The 24,589-nt window shown below is 39.0% G+C and overlaps 1 protein-coding gene across 9 annotated transcripts in view; it reads right to left on the reverse strand.

Annotated features, from left to right (window-relative positions):
* The window catches only part of LOC6502898 (ras GTPase-activating protein 1), a 135,639-nt gene that overhangs the window by 78,191 nt on the left and 32,859 nt on the right, over positions 1 to 24,589 (reverse strand). For 8 of the 9 annotated variants that reach the window (XM_044716932.1, XM_044716935.1, XM_014905759.2 and 5 more), the window contains one exon: positions 14,265 to 14,378. In XM_044716932.1, the coding sequence (XP_044572867.1) occupies positions 14,265 to 14,378 (114 nt within the window). Of the gene's footprint in view, positions 1 to 8,930; positions 9,285 to 14,264; positions 14,379 to 24,589 lie in introns of those variants that run through there. The other variant, XM_044716936.1, reaches the window with a different exon arrangement.

The raw sequence follows: 24,589 nt of genomic DNA on the forward strand, positions 1-24,589 counted from the left end.
AGAGGATATTATAATTTTGGTCAAAAGTGTTCAACGCAGTGAAGGAGACATCTCCGACCCTATAAAGTATATAGATTAAGGCGGTTCGATTTGTAGGGGGTCAAAAAAATCGCCTAGGCACATATGATTTTCGGATTCTAGGGATCAAAATAAGAAAATTTGCTCAAGAAACCATACCTCTAAAATGAATTCTGATGTCCCTCGTTTTAACGTGAAGGAAAAATCCTGTTTTGACCCATTTAGAGTGCCCCAATCGAGTCCAAATGTATGAATGACCCAATAACTTTGGAGGGTCGACCCACCCATGCTAGTGGTACCCCCCTGGGACCGCCCTAGGGATTCTCCCTTACAAAAATATCACAAAATCACAGCACCTAAAAAGTATGCTATGAAAATGCTATGCTCAAAACCTGTTGCTCCGCCCACCGCCTCTCCTCCTTTTCGTCACCCATTTGGACTCGATTGGGGCACTCTAAATGGGTCAAAACAGGATTTTTCCTACACGTTAAAACAAGGGACATCAGAATTCATTTTAGAGGTATGGTCTCTTGAGCAAAGTTTCTTATTTTGATCCCTAGAATCCAAAAATCATATGTGCCTAAGCGATTTTTCAATTGACCCACCCTAATATATGTTCTTGATCAAGATCACCTCCTGAGTCGATATGAGCATGTCCGTCTGTCTGTCTGTTTCTATGCAAACCAGTCTCTCAGTTTTAAAACTATCGAGTTGGAACTTTGGACGTGTGCGTGTTTTGTTTGCAGGCAGTATATAAGTCGGAAAGGTCGGGATCGGTCGACTATATCCTATAGCTGCCATATAACTGATTGATCGGAAATGCCATAACTTCTTTGGGTATAGCTGCCATATAACTGATTGATCGGAAATGCCATAAATTGATTGTTTTTCAAGTTGGAATGATGGGAGTTTCAATGGATTCCGCTTCGGGCAAAATAATTCGATATGCCAAATTTCATAAGAATAGGCCGACTATATACGATCCGCTTTATATCTGATAATATAAGATGAGTGTCCTGCGCCACCGAGCGGACTGCGAATCAACTGTAAGGGTATATAAACTTCGGCTCCGCACGAATTTAGCTTTCCTTTCTTGTTTTTAATGAAGTAAGCTTGCGCGCTTACCACGCCACAATGTGCTTGTGTCCTACCCAACTCCCATCCCAAAACACTATCTCACACCTGGCCAGACTAGGGTAACACTCGACCCGTGCCGAGAATCAGGTTAGTTGGTGGCTCGGTATACAAACTCTGCCCAGTCTCAAAGGGAGGGCTCAGGTTACCTGTTCTAAGAAGCCTTACCCGGGCGTCGCGGATCACCGCCTGGGTGGACCGTCCTTTGTCCGCAACTCGTGGGACCAAAGAATAGAGAATTTTAAGACAGAAAAAACAAACAAAATCAAGGAGTCGGGATCTCTCAAAAAACCCACAGCTCTGGCAATGACGAGTGAATCTAGCCTAAAATCGAGGACGGCGCAGATGGCGAGAGATGCCACCCGTCCGGCCAAGGTCCAGGCGGGCCCCGCCCCAAACCCAGTGCGGCCATAGGCAAGCCACCCACTACCGCCACCATGGCGGCATCTCCCGGCCCAAGTACCTTGATGCCTCCTGCAGGTGCGCGAAAGGGTAGCGAACCAGAAGCGGCTGGCAAACCAGGCCAAATTAAGTATACGTACGCCGAGAAGAGAACCGCAGGGCAAACTCTTTGCAGCCACGGTAGAGCCAAATCGCAGAAAACCTCCGAAGAGTGGCTCAAGAAGGTGGAATGGGCCAAAAAAGTCCTTCCACCATATGGCATGACGCCGAGACCCCCCAGCTCCGAAGCAGGAGCCAAAATCACATCCCAAGAGGGAAAGATCCCAGGATGCCGGGAGGACCAATAACGAAGCGGTTGCGCACACAGCCAAAGCGGTCCTTCGCAGATCACGAAAAACCGCATCCTGTTCGGGGTTATCACAGGGGTAACTCCGACGGTAAAGACCCAATGGATAAGTCAAGATGGATAGAAGCAGCCATAGCAGCAAAATGCTTTGAGCTCCTGGTCCGGGAACCAAGCCCCCTCCTGTTTGCAAAGACGTGAGGTGGTTCCAGATCCACAGAGTTATACACGATGGCGGTAGATGAGGTGAAGGAGGTCTATGAGGGCGCTAAGCTTGTTGCGTTGAACTAGTGAGACGTCCCTTGTAGGCCCAGAGCAAGGATCTGGATCCCGGCCTCCATAAAGTAACCAAGCCAGATAAGATTGAATATAGATACATATTTACATTGAATATAGACATAGATAGATTGAATATAGCCGGGTCAGCTATTTCCCGGTCATCTGATTCGCCCGATAAGTAAAAAATTTGATTTCAAATAACTTTGATAAACACGGAAGAAAGGATAATGTGATAATGTGGGCTGGGGATGGAAAAGTACGACTTTCTTCAACATTTAAGATTTTACGCCTAGTCTTTTTAACCGGCTGGGGTGAGTTTGTCACTCTCGTCGAAGATTTCACTTTTCCTGTATGAGAAAATCTATCTAATTTTTTTGATAAACCGCAACCGTGCTTCCTTTTTATCCGGATTATCGTATTATCCGGACATATATATATAAAGCTTACCACACAAAAATTTACGCAACCTAAGCTGTTGCAATTATTGTGAACTCATCCAGTAAGAATGAACCCATCCAAATCCTATATTTTAATCCAATTCGGTGTGTTCCGAACCCTCATGAGTAAGTTCAAGTCTGTGACGTGCAGTACGAAAGAAGATGCCTTCATTCAGGCGTTTTTATTTTATTATGGGGAACGGAAGTTTTTATAAGCCCCTAGCTGACCCGGACACGCGTTGCTGTGACTTTTTCACACAGATGGTATTTGTAAAAAAATATGGTGATCTTCCTATTTGACTTTCTACTACTATAACATTTTAGTACAATGAAATTATTTACGAACAAAGACGAAAATGTTGATTTTGGTATACAAAATCCCCGGGCCGAGATTTGAAGGGGAAGTACGTTGAACACAATTAATTAAAATGTTCTTACACTTGATATTAAGCAGAAATCAATAGGTACAAAATAAAAATGTATCAGATTTATTATTTCCATTTAAATTTATAACAAATAAAGTATATTGCAGTATAATATGGTAAATAATATGTGACGCTTTAACTGAGGTAGGCAAGGCAGACAGTCTTAAACTTTTAAACATTAATATCTATTTTTTTTTAATTATAAATACTTTCAATTTAATTTAACACCAATTGGTGCACAATATTTTTGGTTACCCTGTCTTTACCTAACACAAATAGATTCGACGGTTTCCCAACACGTGAACACGCAACATACATATAGTTGCCCATGAGAAAAACATGGATTTTTTAAATCTAAACCACAAACGGACATTTGTTTGACCTTAAGATTTATTTATAGACATGGCGAAAGCCAAACGAATTGGAAACTGCAGCCTTTTGAAAGGTATGGTAGAATCTGATGGTATCATCGGAATACGTGGCAGCAGGACCACTTTTCCTTTAAACTTCCCAGCCAAAATGGTTGCTTCAAGAATGTTTCCGGTGATCTTTTTCGGTGAAACCCGTACCGTTACACGACCGTTACCGTTACATCCGGGAAAATACTCTGAATCAATTCATTTTTATCATAAACAAAAGTGCAAAAATTGCCTGGTTCTATTTTACCGTTCCCAATATCTAGTTATAATATGAATTCAATTTACACTTCAGTCTAAGAAACACGTGGCCGTAACACGTAACACGTGTTCAGTCTAAGTAAAAAGTGGAATTAATTGAATTATACGGTATTTCGTTCACTACAAAATAAATTTAATTATTTTTATAGAGTAATAAATTAAAATTGCGACTATAATTTGAGATTTAAACTATCCTATCTCTCAAGTTGGATCGAACTGCACATGGTGTGCGAATTTTATTATAATCGGTTAAGTGGTTTAGGAGTCCATTGAAGACAAAAATTGTGACACGAGATTTATATATATTAAGATTGCCGAGTATCCCAGCTTTGAAGCCGAAAGAGGCGAGCATAGGATCGCTAATTTCTGCTGAATTCATCATACCGACCCTGAAAATCTGGCAGCGAAGTGCCAAAGGAACCCCATTAGTCATCATAATCAGCGACCAAAATTGGGCAAAGAAAAAAAAAATCGAAAACTTGTGTCCGGTTCAGTCTGCGCGTTGCTGATAATGACTAAGGTGTTAACCATGAGTGCACATAATAAAATGAGTCAGATATAATAAAAAAAATAGTAAAATAAAAATAAATAAATAATAACAAAAATAAAAAAAATCCCAGATTCAGCAAAGCAAATGAGGTCGTAATGGTCAAATAAAAATCTGAATTAAACTGTACATGATGTAAAATCGAAGTCTAGTTAAAAAAAAACACAATACCTAGTTTTAAAAATTTAAAATAAATCAGATATGGTTAAAAGACAAGTTAAAACAAGAAAGGAAAACTAACTTCGGGCGGAGCCGAAGTTTATATACCCTTGCAGTTGAGTCGCAGTCCGTTAGGTCCGAAACTATTTTGAAAAATATGCGATTTTGAATTTTTAGCGCGGTTGTAAAGTCGGAGGTACCATTTTTACACAAAAATCAGCCCATTATTGCCCGTAAAAATGGTAAAAAAAATTAAAAACAAGAAAGGAAAGCTAACTTCGGGCGGAGCCGAAGTTTATATACCCTTGCAGTTGAGTCGCAGTCCGTTAGGTGGCGCCACGCATCTTATATTATTATATATATAGCGGATCGTATATAGTTCACCGATCCTTATGAAATTTGGCATATCGAATTATTTTGCCCAAAGAGGAACCCCCATTGAAACTCCCATCCTTCTAACTTGAAAAACAACTAAGTTATGGCATTTCCGATCAATCAGTTATATGGTAGCTATAGGATATAGACGGCCGATCCTTATGAAAAATGAAAAGGGGTAATCTGCGAATATCTTTGGGCGGCAAGACAAACGTTAAGGCAGGACTTGTTGACTGGGTTTCCTATGAATCTTCGCCTACGAACGTCAAATATTTTGCTCGCACATGAGCAACGGTGGTCTCCCTTAGGTACCGGCAGCGTATTTGGTCTAATACCTGGTCTCAGCAATTAGAAAGAGGTTCTGGTGTCGAAAGGGGTATTGCTGGTGATCCTAGAATGACGGAACAGCACGCAGAAAAATTTGCGTAGAAACAGACAGACGGACATGCTTATATCGACTCAGGAGGTGATCCTGATCAAGAATATATATACTTTATAGGGTCGGAGAAGTCTCCTTCACTGCGTTGCACACTTTTGACCAAAATTATAATACCCTCTGCAAGGGTATAAAAAAAGCGTTCGTTCATCCGCAAGTATTTATTGTATAAAAGATGTGTGAAAAATTGTATTTAGATCCGAGCAATACTTTTTGAGTTACGTTTCGCACCGACTTGAAAAAGTTGTTTTGAGAAAAACGCATCTAAAGTTTTAAAAGCAATTGAAAGTATATGAATAGAAAGTAACTAGAAAATCGGTATCTCAGCGAGTTTTAGTCCGATCGACATGAAACTTTCACAGGATATTCCTTAGATAATGTTCTATTATATAAAAAAAATTTTGAAAATAATTTTTTTGAAACAAGTCTCAAACCATCCTGCCCCCTTAAGTATTCTTTACGACACCCCCGATATTTGGAAGCGCTTTCAACGTTGTAATATCCCAGGTGACCCTTTTTGCATATATGTATATATATATCATCTCGACGCAGAACCGAAATTTGATCATGACATTAAAACGGTGAAAATAAACTTAACGCCTCAAAATAGATCAAAATAAAAATAAAGTATATGAATAAGTAAAATAAACAATCGCAGTTCATAAAAACGTTTGAACAATGAAGTCTAGAAATATTCGAAATAAGCTGCTACCAAAAAATATTTGTAATTTTTATTAATAAATTAATTTTAAATTAAAATTTTAAATTAAAATTAATTTTAGTGGATAATAAAAATACCTTATAACACCTACCTAAATATAAAAGTTTTTATATTGTCATACGACATAAAATTACGAAAAACAGTAGTTTTAAAAAAAATAATAGTGTTCGTCCGTAGAGCGTTATGCGGCAACAACGTCAAACTTGAACTCGTGGGAGTAGCGGTAGGTCCCGGAGTCGTAGTCAAAGCACGTAAATAGTCTGACTAAGTTTACCTGGATTTTCCAAGGACTGCTCGGGTTGACCAGGCGCTTGCTGTGATCAGGCTGGAGTTGATGTGGGGTGCTTGAAGTCCTGGGGTGGTTTTCCTCAAGTACCGGTGTTATGGTGGTTCGGCTGATTGCTTGTCGGCCGGTCCTACTGGCGGTCCGTTTCACGGGAGCCACACTCAAAGTAGGTTAGGTAACGCGGGGTCTACCGGTGGTCCGTTTCACGGGAGCAACACTTGAAGTAGACTGGTATGCCGCGGATTCTACTTGTGGTCCGTTTACACAGGAGCCACTCGAAGTAGATTCGATGATGAAAGTTCTACTGGTGGTCCGTTTACACTGGACCCACGCGAAGTAGATAACTTTCAGAGAGTCCTACTTGTGAACCGTTTTATACAGGATCACTCGAAGTAGGTTGATTTTAAGTGCCGTGGTTCAGACACTGAGTAACGAGACGATTGACTCTGATTTCGGAACTATCTTTATTTTTTAGAAGAACAACTCTTATATAAGATGCCAAATTAAAAGGTCAATGTTATGGACGTGCTAAAACTAATGTTAATGCCAGGGTAACCCACCTCTGAGTCTGCTGACTCAGATTATTTGTTCATGTACTGCTTGCACACGCATTTCGGCTTAGCTGGCTGGTTTTTGCTTGCATCGGTCAGTCGGTCATTCTTCCCGCTGATATGCTGATTCTGCTTCTGGCGCCGTCTACTAGTGCTGGGTTAATAGGTTGGATATAGTTTTATGCTTATTACTAATTATTTATAGGTGAGAAAATCGGTTAGTGGGTTTGTATATTGCGACATGCTGATGCATATTGATTGGATCAAATTAGGTCTGATTGGGTATTAGGTCTTGGCACTAGGTGCCAACAAATAGATTAGGCTTTAATTTTAAAAGATTATATCTCTCCTATATTTTATCAATACGCGATAAATATAAGATTGTCAAAAAAGACTTGCTGTATTTTTATTGAATTTTCAATTGTTCATAAAATTGGTTATAATAATGCGATCAAAGGAGGCCTCTTCTGCATGAGTGCTGCACTCAAGTGGTCCAGTTGTTGGCAGTACAGGTCCGATTTGAGCGTTTGGCCATAGAGGAGCAGCTCATTGTGGATGATTCCCTGCCAATCCCACCAAACACACCTTCCTGGCCGTCAATCCAGACTTGGTCACCGTCTGGGCAGCTTCACCGCTTTTCGACCACGACCGTTTGCGCTTCACGTTGTCGTAAGTGATACACTTTTCATCGACAGTCACCATCCGCTTCAAAACCGGGTCGATTTTTTTACGATTCAGAAGCGATTCGCATGCATCCATACGGTCAAAAATGTTTTTTTGCGTCAAGTCGTGTGGCACCCATACATCGAGCTTTGTTTTGAATCCAAGCTTCTTCAAATGGTTAATAACGGTTTGATGACTCATGACCAGCTTTTGGCCGATGCTACGGCTGCTACTATGCCGATCTCTTTCGATCAATTCAGCGTTTTTATCGCAATTTTCGACGAAAGGCCTTTCGGACGGTGGCGCATTTTCGACCACCTCTGCACCAGAACGAAAACGTTGAAACCATCGTTGTGCGGTGGAAATGGAAACTGTATCGGGTCCAAAAACTTGCATTTTTGCCTTTATCGTAGTTGTACTGTAAAATGTTCCGTATTTTCTTTCTATTTTGCTCTGTTTGCGACGCTATAACTCACGAACGACTCAAATTAAACAATAATAAATCAAACACGTGTTAGCGCGTGAAAGAGCTTTCCAAAAAGGTATAGCATGAACCGAGGCAACGAATAAAACTGGAACTACGCGCGTGCAAAAACACCTATCGGAAATACCGCAAGACTTTTTGGACAACCTAATATATTGACAGAGTAGAATACCCAGTTTTAACTCCGACCCAAGAACCGTCGTAGGTTCAACAATACAAAGCCTGATGCAGGATCGCATAGGAAACGCACTGGCCATGGTAGGGTGGGCTGAGGACACCCTATTTACATCACAGGGGATGTAAAGTGAGAGTACTATCTTTTTTTGTCTGTCTGTTTGGTATGCTATATCCTGTCCTGCCGAAATTGGCTCGTTTAGCACGCAATTCAAATTTATTAATTACATAACTGCTACAGAACACCACACCATTCGCTGACGAGCTAGAGCCGGAATTTAATGCGTGCAGGGTTAGTAGCTTCCAAAGAATACCAGCGCCTCGTTGTTCGTTACAGCTGTCAATGTCGGATTCACAAGAAGTTTCAGCATCAAGCTCAATCACCAACAGATGATAAGCCACCTTGTTTGATTTGATGTCAGATGCTGACAAGATGTCAAGAAATATTGGTAAAAGTGACAAGCCAAGTGTCATTTCCGATCGTTCAGTTATACGGCAGATAATAATTTAATAGATTGGCTTAGTTTGCTTAAAAAAAATAGGTATCGTGTCCCTATCTTTCAGCTTAAGGGGGCATGCGCAGTTGGAGGGCCAAAAAATAGGCATTTTTTCCGAATTTTTTTCTCGTAAACTATTGAATTTTTTTGAAATGTCGTTTTTTTATGTGAAAGTACATTATTTTAACTTAAATTTGAAAAAAAAGTAGAAAATATTTAGGGGTTTCAAAGTTATGTCCCGTCGAAGTGAGGTCCGTCCGAAAAAGACGAGTTGCGGTAACCAACACTGTGAAAATCTGGATCGTTTGAAATCAAAAAATGAAACGGATTTACATTTATTAAAAGTTTATCTAGTACTTAATCGATGGATATTAAAATAAAAATATATTCGACAAAATGGCGACCTATCAAAGTTGAACAATCGTTTTTCGTTAAAATTAAAAAATTGTGTGCGTGGAGTCCCTACGCGCGAAAGAAGTGAAACTTCTTAGCGATATTTTACGCTCTCGGTACTCTCTCTGATATTCCGCAGCTGTTTTCCTCTTCCTCGATTGACCGCCAGCTATCATCTCCAATTCCTCCTTTTCCCGTTCTGCTTTCTTTCGTGCTCGGTATTCACGATAATATTGTGCTCTGTTCCCTCCTCTTAAAACACCGGCTGCACTGTCTTTTTCCGCTGTAAAATCAATTCAAAATCAAACCATTAAAATTTTTGCCAATCCAATTGATATTAATTTCAAGATGATATGATCCACAAGGTGCATCTGTTATGGACAATTGAAATATTCAAGAGAAACGTACCACCACATAACCTGGAATCCGCTGTGTTATGCGTATTTTCACTGTCACTCATTTTATTGTTTGTTTGAATCACTATTCACTGTACTAATACTACAAGTAGTGCGTCAATATTATATAGAACACGAATTAATTATGGGAAACACTTTAATAACAAAATACGAGATAAGAATAAGAAAAAGAATTTTCGACACATAGGACGCTTGATGCACTCACGCATAGGCACTAATATTATAGCAGCCATAGCAGCGCATGCGCCTGGCGATACCTTACTCTCATTCACTCTCTCTCTCTCTCGCACTCTATCTTTCTCTTTTCCTCTTCTCCTTCCGAGTTGCGTTAAGCGTTCAACGCTATTCCCCCTCCACTGGAGCGTTAAACGTTTAACGCAACATTTTCCGGCGTCGTATAAGAAGTTTCACTTCAAAAAAAGCGGTAGTTTTTCAGTTGTAAAAAAAAAAGTTTTGCATAAAAAAATCAATCTTTCGATTAAGTACTAGATTATTATGTATTAAGGGGGCAGGATGGTTTGAGACTTCAAAAAATTTTTTTTTCAGAAATTTTTTATATAATAGAACATTATCTCAGGAATATCCTGTGAAAGTTTCATGTCGATCGGACTAAAACTCGCTGAGATACCGATTTTTTAGTTTCTTTCTATCCATATACTTTCAATTGCTTTTAAAACTTTAGACGCGTTTTTCTCAAAACAACTTTTTCAAGTCGGTGCGTAACGTAGCTCAAAAAGTAATGCTCGGATCTAAATAAAATTTTTTTTACCATTTTTACGGGCAATAGTGGGCTGATTTTTATGTAAAAATGGTACCTCCGACTTTACAACAGCGCCAAAAATTCAAAATCGCATATTTTTCAAAATGGTTTCGTTCATCCGCACAAGAAACTAATATTTTAAGTAAATCAATTCAATTTTTAAGGCCAGACTTTAAGCACAGCAAGATAACAATTTTTTGAAGCGACTCCGGCCAACTGCCCGTCACGTAATAAATAATAATTATTTCTTAACAAAAAAATTCGTAGATACTCTCCAAATATAGCCATGTATCGTGTAAAAAAATTGAATAATTCTATTCACTTAGAAATGAAAAAAAAAATCGCAAAAACCTGTTTTTTTTCGGACTCTCAAACCATCCTGCCCCCTTAAAAAAGCATGCTAAATTTCAAGAAAATCGGGTCACTAGTTTTCGAGTAAGAGTGGTCACCGACTTCAAAAACGTAGTTTTGAGAAAACGTGTTTAAAGTTTCAACTCATCATTACACTTACCGGAGGCCCCTCCCTTTCAACATGTGTAGCTCAGTGTATTTTCACCGGATCATTTCAAAATTTTGTGGACACATTTCTAAATGTATATACTTTAAGAAAATGCAAAAAAAAAAAATCAATTCTTTGAAAATTACAAGTGCGCATGCCCCCTTAAAAAAAACTCCAAAATTATGCCATTTCCAATCGTTTAGTTCTGTGACCACTATTGGATATAGTCGGCTGATGCTTATAAAATTTTATAGATCGGATTAGTTACCCCAAAATGGAATTTGTATTAAGTCCCACTAATCTAAATATGTTCAAATTCTAGCTCAAAAAACTTTCATGTTATGACATTTCCTACCAATCAGTTATATGACAGCTATATAATATATACAACTGATCCCGGCTGTTCCGACATATACTGCGTGCAACGGAAAGAAGAATGCGGGCAAAGTTTGGAGTTTCGAGTTTGAAGTTGACCCTTTGCAAGGGCATTAGAACAACACCCGGCATCGTTCCACAATTAGCCAAGATTAAAAATCTTTGTTTCTTTCGAAATGCAATAAAGAAAGTATCTAGAAGAGTTTGCGAGATGTTTTGTTGTAGGATGCCTAGTCTGGGGCTACCGAACGGGTCTCAGGGAATGTGACAATCGTTTGTAAAACCCCAAAAAAAAATATAAATATATTTTTATACGCAATTAAAATATACTTTGTTCAGTTTGTATGATGATTCTTAGGATGCCTAGCATAGGACTCAGCTTTTGAATTGCGCCCGACAATCCCCAGGTCAGCTGTGATTAGTAAATTGAAGGGGCCCAATGAAGGACTTTTCTCAAGGGGTCCTACTCGTAAATAAGCAGCCCCGGACAGCTAGCTGGTAATCCGTAGCGCTCGAAGTGACATGATGCCACCTTCAAGTGTGGAAAAAATCGCACAAAGTTCAGAAAGTTACTAAAGGTGGTGGAGTGGTCATGAAACGTGCTTCCAGCAATTGACACACGCCAAAGCTCACAGCCCCGAAACAACAGCTCAAGATCCTTCGGCAAAGCGGTGGCTTAGCTAAGAAGATTACGGAAAGCATACCTATTAAAGTGTTCGACTTAGGCAATCCCGAAGACAGGATACCTAGAGATGAGTGGGGATGGGTGAGTGCAGCTCTTCAAAAAAAAATTATTTGAGATCCTGGCCAAGGAACCAAGCCCTGCTTATGTCTACAAAGATGTAGGGTGATTTCAGGGCAGTGTCAAGGTAGTGGCATGTGACGACGAGCGATCCGTGGAGCTCTGGAAATCTGGGATAGGACAGCTTGGTGAGGTCTATGAGGTTGCCCAACTTGATGCTCTAAGCTGGTGTAACGTTCCTTGCAGACCCCGAGCGAGAGTATGAATTCCAGCATCCATCAAAGAACCGTGTCAGATTCTAACCATGCGTCAAAGATGGAATGGTGGTACAAATATAGGAACCAACAAACCAAGCGATCCTTATTATAAATAAAAAATCGCTTGCTCTCACGAGGAGCTAAACTTCGGTTTCAGCTCAGTCACCGTAAAGTTAATAAATCTGGCTCCAATGGAAACACAAAATCAGCAGAAATATCAGAAGAACTATCTATTCCGCTGCATGGTAGCAAATCGGATGGATGACGTCTCCGAACGAAGTGGTTGAGACAATGGTGGAATGGGATCTTGCATGATCCATACGTATATTCTCTTATTACAATTTTACTCTAAGTTTAAACATATTCTTATGCAATAAGGGAAATGACCCCACCTTCACAATAAAAACCATAAAGAACCAAACGATCTAACATAAGTACCCAAAAATTCTCATTTCAAATATCTCATTGCAAAGTTCTGGGCCAGAAATTCATTCTCTTATCATAGATACATGGCATCATATCTTCTTTTAAATAATCCAAAGCTAGAACCTCTAGGAAAGCAAACTGGTCACAAATGTTAAACTTCTCTCGGACAGTATCACACCACAGGTGCAATAATTTACCCTTACAGAAGCTTACAAAAACACACTTAAAGGGGCTTGCCCTAAAATTAGACCAAAGAAGAACAGAGAAAAGCCTTCCTGGTGGTCCACAAAGCAAGACACCCTCCGAACGAAGTGCTGGAAACTGATCGCTCTTACCTGGCTCTCAAATAACTTGTCTCTCTCTTTAAAAATCTTCCACAACCCAAAGGGAACAAGCAAAGTCAAAAGGCTTAAGAGCAATCAATTGATAATCTTTCCTGCTTAAGAAACTTGAAAGAGTCATACGAAACTACATTAAGGTAATGGTACTCATATGGGCGAATCTCCCTACTTAGTAAGCTGCATTTATGCTGCCTTAGTAAGACCTACACTTCTGAAGGGGGCCTTGGTATGGTGGTCAGCCCTCAAAAAGAAAACCAACATGTATCAGTGGCGCTATCAGAACTACTCCAAACGAAGCACTAATCATCATACTAAACTTACCCAATGCTAAACTAGGTGGTATAGAACAGGCGGAAGTAACAGCAATAAGATAAATAGAAACAAATCAGTGGAGCCCCAACAACACCGGAAACTTCACCCTTTTACTGAATGTACCCTAGTCCCCACCAGTATATTTTACTGTACTTCTAGAGAATCCCTATAACTAGATGGCGTAACGGCACGACATGGCATCTTTGAGGGACATCCTAAGTAGCTAAGTAGTATCTAGGTAAATTCTCGATGGGAAGTCTCAAAAAAGCCATAAAAGATGCTATTTACTCAACAGAATTAAGTATACTGAATAAAATTCTTTATTTAAATCGGCGTAAATAACATGTATTTGAAAGCCTTTTTGAAAGCCATTAATTATCGGAGAATCAAAGTTTTCAGAGATAAATTAAACAGTTTAAGTAGAGGTTTGCAAAGAGCCTTAACGTAGTTCTTTAGCTAACAGACTGGTACTTCATTGGGGCCTGGCAAAAAAAAGAGATTAGTCCTTGGAAGATCTGATAACATACTATGTTCAGAGAATGACGGCCTAAAAATAAGATTGGCTGCATGAATATATATGAAAGCATATACGTACGGTTGATCTGACAGTTTTGGTGGTGATAAATTGTTTGAAAAAGGTTGCGTATAGATCGGCTTTAAATTTTATTGCTGTATCTCTTATAGACTCTGAGACTCACGCGTTCATACAGATAGACGAACAGACGGACTTGGCTATATCGACTCGGCTGTAGATGCAGCAAAATAATAAATATATGTTATGGGGTCAAAGATGATTCCTTCCCACTCTTACATACATTCACACGAAAACAATATACCCTTCGATCCCATCGATCGATCCCGGCCGTTCCGGAGATGTCTTCTTCACTGCGTTGCACACACCAAATACCGTCTGCTTTAAAAGGTTATTAAATTCTATTAAATAAATATTTTTGTTGCGAAACATTTTTAGAGCAAGTGTGGTTTTTCAAAACTCCATACTTAATCGGAAGGTAAAAATGTTCCTAGTATCATATAGTCTTAAGACGCGACTAATGCCGCTCTTATTCCTTATCAAATATATTCTATAGATGTTACTGAACAGAAGTTATTAATTTTAGACATAATGAATACTAACCCAAATAACTTCCTAATTTACTGCTTCCTCGCAATCGCAATTCTGCTGAGTACCGATCCAGTCGCCCGTGATACCATTCACTCTCAGGAGGTGCAATGATTGCCGGTCGTTCACCTAAGAAAATTGAATAAAAATTAAATTAAAATAACTAATACAAATTTTAAAAAAGGTACATATGAAATAATAGTTTTGGTAAAAATTGTGTGACGCTGTGATATAGGATCTCCGTCGCGAGTAGATACTTGTAAAAAAGTTCGCTTCTGTGTTTCAACACAAACTTGCTTCAAAGTTTTATATCTATAAATTTCAAACTTTGCACACATTTTTTTTGTTGCCATGTTGAATATTGGTGGAAACCATGGTAGCTTATAACTGCCATAAGCTAACTTCGGCGGAGCCGATGCAGTTAGACAGCAGCTTTTATTATTATACAAATATCGGATCCTATATAGTTGGCCGATCCTTCTGAAAATTTCATTGATTCGATAATCAATTTTTGAATAAAAAGGTTGGAAACAGCCCCAAGCATCTTTAAAAATATCAAGGATATAACTGAACGATTGAAAATGGCACAACCTTGCTATTTTTAAAGATTCTTGTCGCTGCTTCCAACTGTCTTATTAGAAAATAAATTCTATGGTAAAATTCTCATAAGGATCGGACAACTATATATTATCTGATATATGTATATATATACAATAATATAAGCTGCTACCTAACTGCAAGGGCATATAAACTATGGTTCCGCCCAAAGTTAGCTTTCCTTTCTTATTTTGCTTATTTCTGTTAAATTATTTATTAATTATTATTTATTAATTTTCAAAAAATCACTATATTATTTTTTTTTTATATATTTTTGTAATGGGATTTAATAATTTTGGTCACAAGTAGAGAATGAGTCAGGATTATCTCCTGAGTCGGTATATTCTTCCAGTCTGTTTCAACTCAAACTAGTCTCTCAGTTTAGAATTTATCGACTACAAACGTTTCATACGTTTCTTACCTTTTCACGCATTTGATTGACTGACAGATTGATCGGAAATTCCATAAATTTGATATTTTTTAACCTACAAGGTAGGTTAAACCACTAAATTCATATAAATAGATACATTTTTTTATTTAAGGCAAGTAATCTGATCTGCCAAATATTATAATTATCGTCCACCTATATTTTACCTAACCTAATAATGGGACTTCTAGATGGTATAAGGTGCGTTCCAAAGTTTACTGCTTTGTCTTCTGCTTATTTTATTCAAAATGGTTTTCTGCTTCAATACAGCTTTTTGCATGATCCAAAAGTATGACGAAAGAGTGTAAAATCTTCAGCATGGTTTTCAAAACTGGCATCATGGCAGAAGCATGGCTGACCACAAATGTTGTCTTTATGCCCAAGGCAGAAAAACCCTGTCAGTGCTCTTCCAAGAATTACAGACCAATAAGTCTCTCGACCTTTCTCAAGGAAATGAAGAGGCTCATTAGCCTCCATCTTCATCTGAACATTAACATGAATAATAGCATGACTGTTCACAACCATGAGGTCACCATTATCGATGAGAAGGCGCTTAGTGACTAGGAATATGCGCTCATTGCTTTTCTAGACATCGAAGGTGCTTTTACAACACCTTGCTCAATAACCGATGCACTGAGGGGACTAGGAGTAGACTATCGATCCGTTCATCTAATACGACTGGTTTTGGTCAACAGTAGCGCCGAGGCGACACTATTCAGAAAATTGTCTATTTAGAGATACGTTAGGAGGATTTCCCTTAACAGTCAAGACTGTAGTCTAGAAATAAAGGAAATCACAGCGCACTAGTTGATAGGCACGCATGCGGCCAGACTATGGGTGCACAACATCTTGCAATGCTCAATAACCGATGCACTGAGGGGACTAGGAGTAGACGATCGGGACGTTGGGAAAAAGAAGACGGTTGCGCAACTCTCGTATGCCACTGACCGGCAATTGGGCGTAGCCGACTCAAACTCTTTGGCGTCGCTAGTACACGCGGTCTAGATGGTGACCCACATGATATTTCTAAACTGAATGTCATCAAGTAGGTGTAACGACGTCCACCTCACAGAGTTTATGGGAACGTTCTACAGAATTAATGTATTCGACATGATTTCACGAGCCCAGAAATAATACAAAAAGCTTTCAATTATTTATGTCTTCTTTATTCAAAGGCCTTGATTCTTTACACTTTACACTTTATTTAAGTATGTTCTGCTCCTCCTGCCAGGACTACCTTCCTTCGGCCTGTGGTTCCCTTTGTTCGGTACGGCGCCCTAGTGCTGCTTGCCTTTGCGCAGCAGTCATTCTGCTACTGCTGCTGTCGCGCCGCTCGCTTTGCGTCGATGATTGCTCCTGTGGTCTGCGCACGCTATCCTCTTCAGCTTCGTTGCCTCTTTCGGTTATTTGCCTTGCCCTTTCACTATTGCCAGCTTCTAATCTGGGTTGGTCGCCAAGACACACACCACCTGGGCGTACGCCGGGCAAGATATGAAGCCATCGTGCCTGGCAGCCTGATAGAGGCACAAATGGTTTTTCTAGACACACACACGGATCTATGCGTTTGCACTGGACGCCTTACACCTGCATGCATACTGTCGGATTCGTGGCTGGCTAGCAACTAGGCTCCTTCTCCTCCTCCACACCAGGGAATCCTGGACAAACAGGATCATGAGTCTTCTGACTGGACCGTGGTGTCCCTGAGGGAAGTTCCCAATCCTACTCGTCAAGGTTGGAATTCGTTAAAGCGTCCGTTTGTACACTTCGCCACGGATCCCGTATCATACAGATCCTTTTGTACTCGCCTTTACGTTCGCACTTGTCTTAACGGCTGTCGGACTCTCCAAAAGCATCTCCATGGAGCAATTTCTGCTCAGGCTTAGAAAATACAAGGGAAAATCCAATCCATATAGGCCATAACCCAAGGCTATCTTGGTAAATAGAAGATGGCACTTGGACTCTTACAATCTTACAATCTCTAGCTATGCTGCTGGAAACACACTTTCTTTGCAGAAACAGACATTCCGTCCGCAAGCGTCCCTGCCGCGTACTTCACCAGAAAACCCTATATTGGGCAACACATAGCTTTAAGCATTACAAATCCGCTGGTTCCGATTACTCATAAACTGACTCTTACATATCTTTAAAAGACCTCTGTCTTTAGGAAAACTTTCACAGCCTTTGCTATATATACTTTATATATTTAAAATACCACTGTCTTTGGTAAAATTTTAACATCACTGCCTCAAATCGCGAATTGTATTTATACCCAAAACATATATAGATATAGAAGGGGCTTTCCACAAAGTTCTCCAGAACACGATTAGCAACGCCCTGACAGCTCTTGGGGTAGATATCATCTTAGTGGAACTCATTATTCAATTAGTAGCTTACAGGAAAGTGTCGTCTTCACTAGGCACATTGTCCCTTACACGGGCTATCTGCAGAAACCCCGCAGGGAGGAGTCCTCTTTCCTCTTCTACGGACCATATGCTCGCCGGATGCCTTGGTCCCTGGTGTGTACCAGTGGATCCATGTTTCATTGACGGTGAAACTCGTTTGGATTGCACTCAAACAGCGTCATAAACTGCTCTGAAGTGGTCTCACGGTTGCGTTTGTCACCATGCAATTCATGCAGAATATGCGTTCTTTTGAGATGCCTACTGTTTCGCGCATCTTCAATCAACCGTCTGCCAATACATGATCGTCGATTTTTATCACGTTATCCTCCATGTAGCCGTTTTCGGGGCAATTGGGCGTGCCTCAATTTTTGACGGTCGCTATCGAAGGAGAAGAGTCAATGTACACAGCATCCAAGCGCTCTTTCATTTCACTTAGCGATTTCCCTTTAAAAAAACAAGAATGGAATCACCGATATTGCTCTTTCAACATTTCTCCATTTTTCTAAAATCCGCGGACACGTCTGATTCCACACGCAGTCAAAATCGGACTGCCCTCGTAAGGATATAGTCAGACCCATACTACAATATGGAGTGCTGGTATGGTGGCCAGCCCTAAAAAAAACAAGAAAGGAAAGCTAACTTCGGGCGGAGCCGAAGTTGATATACTCTTGCAGTTAAGGTTGTGCCATTTTCGATCGTTCAGTTATATGGCGGCCGATCCTTATGAAATTTGGCATATCAGATTATTTTATCCAAAATAGAATTTGTACCAAGTCTTATCTTTCTAACTAACTTAACAAAACAACAAAGTTATGCCAATTCCGATCGTTCTATGAAAGATATAGGATATAGTCGACCGATCCTTATGAAGTTTTGTAGATAAGATATGTTGGCCAAATATAACATGTGAAGAAAGGACTTTCTTCTATCTTCTGTTTTTTAACCATCTAACTTAAAAAACAACAAAGTATTTCCAATCAATCAGTTATATGGCAGCTATAGGGTATAGTCGACCGATCCCGGCCGTTCCGACTTATATACTGCCTGCAAACAAATGAAGGATGTATGCAAAGTTTCAACTCGATAGCTTTAAAACTAAGAGAATATTTTGCGGACATGCTTAAATCGACTCAGGAGGTGATCCTGATCAAAAATATATATACCTTATACTCCCAGAGAGTACCACATACTTCTTTCCAGACCCTCATTCCAAAATGAGAAGAATGAAGATATCAAATCCCAGGCCCAGAGAACGCACTAAGCATCTCCACCGACGGCTCTAAACTAGACAATAGAGTAGGAAGAGGGATAAACTCCACACAACTAGGCATCAGAGTCTCTTTTAGACTACCGAATCACTGCAGCGTATTTCAAGTCGAAGTGATAGCTATAAGGGAAGCATTAAAATACCTACACATACACAACTCCATACAAAGGGGAGTCAACATATACAGTAAAAGCCAAGCGGCTATAAAATCGATTATCTCGGTCACCAGCAACTTCAAAACAGTCTCAGACTGTAGATCACATCTCCACGAGATGGCCAACCAGTATGACATAAGCTTCATCTGGGTCCCAGACATCACAGGCAACTGTATAGCAGACGAATCGGTGCGCATAGGCACCACCACACCGCTCCAGAGAGAACTGAAGGGTAGCGGTGTTTCAATAGCCTCAGACAAGCTCCAACCTAGGGAAGCAAACAAAAAAGAAAACTCGCTGGGGCAAGCTCAGCTGGGGCACCGTCCCCAACTGTCGGCTAGCCCGTCAACTCTGGCCCAAAATCTGAAAAAAAAAAACATATTGCAACTACTTAGGATGGAAAAAACCCACATCAGCACGGCTTTAAAAGTGATCACTTGGCACTGGCTAGTGGAAGCACAAGCTATATGCACATGAATACACCCCTCAACGACTACTGCCGCAGCTTCAGGGACGAAGAAGGGGAAGAAACTGTCGAGCATTTTCTATGCCACTGCCCAGCCCTGCAGTCTCTCAGACTTCAACATCTGGGTAACAGGTTCCTCAATAACATCAATCACGGTGTCACAAGGGATCGAATACGGTCTAAGTGGTGCGATTGCCTCCAACAGAGATATGACCACCAGCCGTCTAACCTAACCTATTAGGAATAACTAGGCATTAATATGATCGCACAGCGAAGCGGTTTAAATATACAGTAGGGAGCAAAATTGAGTACATGTTGAAAATTTGATGTTTAGGTGCTCATAACACATAAACGCGAAAGTAAATGGTAATACCTTTTTTTCTAAGATTATATATCTTATTCATAACAAAATGGCATATTTATTTTAACCATTAAAAAAGCCGTTTACTAGATATAAATTAAAATCAGCAGCAACATGCATATACTCAGTTTAGAACCTGACGTGATTCGAACTGTATTGTTGCTTTTATTAAAGAAACCCCTGTAATAATAAGTCACCTTTCACCATCATAACTCAGAGAGCGACACGTCAAAGAAAGTTTCTTCATTGATCTAAAATTTTCTTTTTGTTTTGGTGATAAAATGAAAAAAACATCGTCAGATCAAGAGAACAGCATTGTTTCTTTAACAAATCAAGGTTTCTCAACGCGTGCCATTGGAAAAAAACTTAACATAAGCCAATCAGTGGTGGTTAGAGTCCAAAGAAGGAAAAATGTGAAGTCAAAAAAATTTAAGTGGTCGCCCTCGCCTTTTAAAGGACTCTGGTCCGACGAATCAAAATTTAATCGAATGCAATCGGATGGAAAGCAGTATTGCTGGCGCAGACCTGGGGAAAAGCTAAATAGAACCCATGTCAGGGAAAGTGTGAAGCATGGTGGGGGAAGTGTTATGGTTTGGGGGTGTTTTACATGGTGGAACACAGGAAAACTTATCAAGATCGATGGCATAATGCATAAAGAAGACTACCTAGAAATCCTGAAAAACAATCTACCCGATTTCATAGAAAAATGCGCCTATCCCGAACAGGAATTAATTTTTCAACATGACAATGACCCGAAACATACTGCCAAAATCGTTAAAGGTTGGCTGAAAAATCAAGTTTTTACACTTATGGATTGGCCTGCTCAAAGTCCCGACCTCAATCCAATAGAAAACTTGTGGGCAATTGTGAAGCGACGGCTAGGACGATATGAGGCAGCCCCTAGCAATCTGGACGAGCTTTGGAGGCGTATAGAAAACGAATGGAAAAAAATTCCAAAAGAAATTATCCAAAATCTGATAGAGAGCATGCCAAGGAGACTAAACAATGTCATTAAAAACCAGGGTCTTTGGACCAAGTATTAAAAATATCTTGTTTCCTTTTTGTGTCATATCATCTTAGTCTGAGTATATTGCATGTTGCTACTGATTTTAATTTATATCTAGTAAACGGCTTTTTTAATGGTTAAAATAAATATGCCATTTTGTTAAGAATAAGATATATAATCTTAGAAAAAAAAGGTATTACCATTTACTTTCGCGTTTATGTGTTATGAGCACCTAAACATCAAATTTTCAACATGTACTCAATTTTGCTCCCTACTGTATGTCGGATGTCATTGACAGATTAACGTTTAACGTGCAAACAATAAGGTACAGCTGGCTTAGTGCGGAGCAGGACTTCATATATCCATGAAGTTAAGATACAGTTTTATTATAAATATAGGAAACAATGTATACAAATATGGGATATAGTCCTTATGGTCCGATCCTGATGAAATTAGGTTGGATCAGTTGACCCAAAATACAAAGAAGTTCCATCTTTATACCCTTGCAGAGATATTATGATTTTCGTTAAAAATGTCCAACGCAGTGAAGGACATAATCCCGACCAGAGAACTGCACGAATCACATTTTTTTTGTTCATACTCGAGTAATGATAGGTTACTCTGATTGATTTTAAAATTTGATTCATGTGAACAGAGCGATCCGAATGCTTCGTGTCAATGATTTGGAACAATTTTGAATCACTATCGCATCAATTGGGAATGATTTGTTTTGATTTGTTCAGAAGCAAAGCAATACCCGAAAATGATGTAAAATCATACACATATGATTGATTCTGATTCGCCTGCTGAGCTTAATGAGCTTTAATCTGGAGCCTTTTGAGGCTGTATCTGGAGCCTATATGAGGCTTAATATATTTATAAGGTTACGTGGAAATTTGGTTAAAAGCAACGCCATAAATAGGGTAATCAAAATTTGGTCAAGAGGATAATAAAATAATAAATAAATATTAAACAATTGGCTTTGTAACATAATCTTTCTCGGTGTGGAGCAACCTGACTTATAGCTATGCGCGTTTGAAAATGTCGCCAGTAAGTTGGGCTGATTTTTAATTCCACCTTATTTCATTATTAATCAATTAATTTAAAACCATGTTTCGAGACTACCAAATCTTTAATTGAAACAAAATAATCGATTTTTTTGTACCATATAAAAATTTGTGCCATCACTACTTGTCACTCATTACTTTCAAATAGTATTCTCTAATAAAAATGGAAGAAACTAACGAAATAATTGAAAGAAAAATTGCGAGCGGAGCTTATACCCTCAGTGGCCAACGAAAAGGACGTAGTTCCCTGTGGAACATATTATCCGAAATAGTAAATGAAGCAGACGAAATTGTGCCAGGATTTGTTTTTTGCCGTACCTGTGCAGCTGTGCTTAAGTACAAAAACGGGCAAACATCTAATTTGCACAGGCATAAGTGCTGCAAGAATTTAAAAAAAACAGTAACTTTTGCACAAATATCAGCTGAAGATAAGACTTTGGCCACAAAAATCTGTGCAAATTGGGTGGCAGAAGACTGTCGGCCATTTACTGTAGTCAAAGGAGGAGGGTTTAAGAAGATGGTTTAATTCTTAATACAGATTGGAGCGAGATACGGGGAGAATATTGATGTGGACGATCTTATTCCCGACCCAACAACAGTGTCACGAAATGTAACGAAGGCAGCACACGAGAAAAAAAAGGAGCTTTCAGAGGAAATTGAAGAAGTTGTGCGCAGTGGAGGAGCATCCGCGACTATTGACTTGTGGACTGACAACTACGTCCAACGAAATTTTTTGGGAGTTACCTTCCATTACATTTACAACCAAAAATTCCATGATGTCATTGGTATGAAGTCAATGGATTTCCAAAAAACCACAAGCCAAAAAGTGTACACAAAACTTAAATCGGTTTTCGACCAGTTCGGGGTCGACAACATAGAACGCATCAAATTTGTAACCGATCGAGGGGCAAATATTATAAAGGCTCTCGAAAATAATACAAGAATTAATTGTAGCAGCCACCTGTTGTCTAATGCACTAGAAAAGTCATTTTCGGAAGCTGTGGATCTATCCGAAAATTTAGAAGCATGCAGAAAACTGACAAAATTTTTTAAAAAAGCAAACATGCAACATTTATTGAAAACCACCTTAAAAAGCCACTGCCAGACAAGGTGGAACTCTAACTATAGAATGGTAAAATCTATTTTGGAAAATTGGGCTGATATTAACCAAATTTTGGCAGCGAAAAATGAGTCGAACAGACTGCTTAAGATTAATTTGACCACTGTCAAGTCCTTGGTAGATCTTTGCGAAAACATTGAAATTGTTTTTAAAAAGCTGCAAGAAACACAATCCCCGTCACTTTGCTATGTAATACCGTCTATTACAAAATTAAAACAAATTTTACGCCCAAATGATGATGAAGCTGAGAACATAGAAAGCTTAAAAAAATACTTGGTAAAAAATATTGAAAACATTTGGATGGAAAATTTATCAATTTACCATAGAGTAGCTTTTTTTTTGTACCCACCAGCTAATAATTTACAACCTTCGGATACAATTGAAATTATTAATTTTGTTGTATCATTAATCGGATCAAACTCAGTTCAAACGAACCTTAACGGAGTGGGAAGTCCTTCATCCACAGTTTCATTTGATTCATTTAATATAATATTCAACGAATTTGACAATGTTGTCGATCCTCAGCCCAGTTCCTCAAGTGATGCTTTTTTTTTCAAGACTTATTGGAGAAGACAACTCGTAAAAAGATAGAAACTCCCTATGAAGAGGTACTTCGATATTCAAGAGAATTAATTGATATGTCGCATAATTTTAATTTATTGGAGTGGTGGGAAAACAATAAAAAAATATTTCCCAACTTGTACAAAGTTGCGCTTCAAGTTCACTCTATACCAGCAAGCAGTGCAGCAGCAGAAAGATCATTCTCATTAGCAGGGAATATAGTTACAGAGAAACGTAACAGAATTGCGCCAGGCGGTGTTGACAGCATCATTTTTTTAAATTCCATTCAAAGAAATGATTTATAATGTCTTGTTATTAAAACGCACACATATATTTTAAAAATGATTTTTTTGTGTTATTATTTCATTATTTGTATCTATTATATTATCTATTATTATTATCTATTATATTATCCGATCAATCAGTTATATGATAGCTAAAGGATATAGTCGGCCGATCCTTATGAAATTGGGCAGATCGGATTATTTTGCCAGATTCTATAGAGTGTCCCATCGTTCTAACTTAAAAATCAACATGGTTTATGGGAGCCTCAAGGCTAGGGTCTGCCTATTTATTACGTTATCAGCATTTTGGTGATTTTTGACCCCTTCATGCATTTTATTGTGAAGCATTGTGAAGAAATATTATGATAATATGAAACGTCATTATTTCGCTGAATCCCTGTCCCCTTAGTTGATAGAGAAGCTGAAATTCTGTCTATTCTATTTGTATATTAAAAAAATTAAAATAAACATTACTACAAGTCTCTGGTTTCAATCATACATTTTTACTCGAGTATACCTCAATGATTTAAATCATCTGCCTGGATCGTAGCCTACTTCAACAATCATTTTGTATCAAAGTCAGTCAATTATACCTGACGATTTTTTTGAAGCGATTTGATTCAAACC

The sequence above is a fragment of the Drosophila ananassae genome, chromosome XL, assembly GCF_017639315.1.
Source record: "Drosophila ananassae strain 14024-0371.13 chromosome XL, ASM1763931v2, whole genome shotgun sequence".
NCBI classification, from domain to species: domain Eukaryota; kingdom Metazoa; phylum Arthropoda; class Insecta; order Diptera; family Drosophilidae; genus Drosophila; species Drosophila ananassae.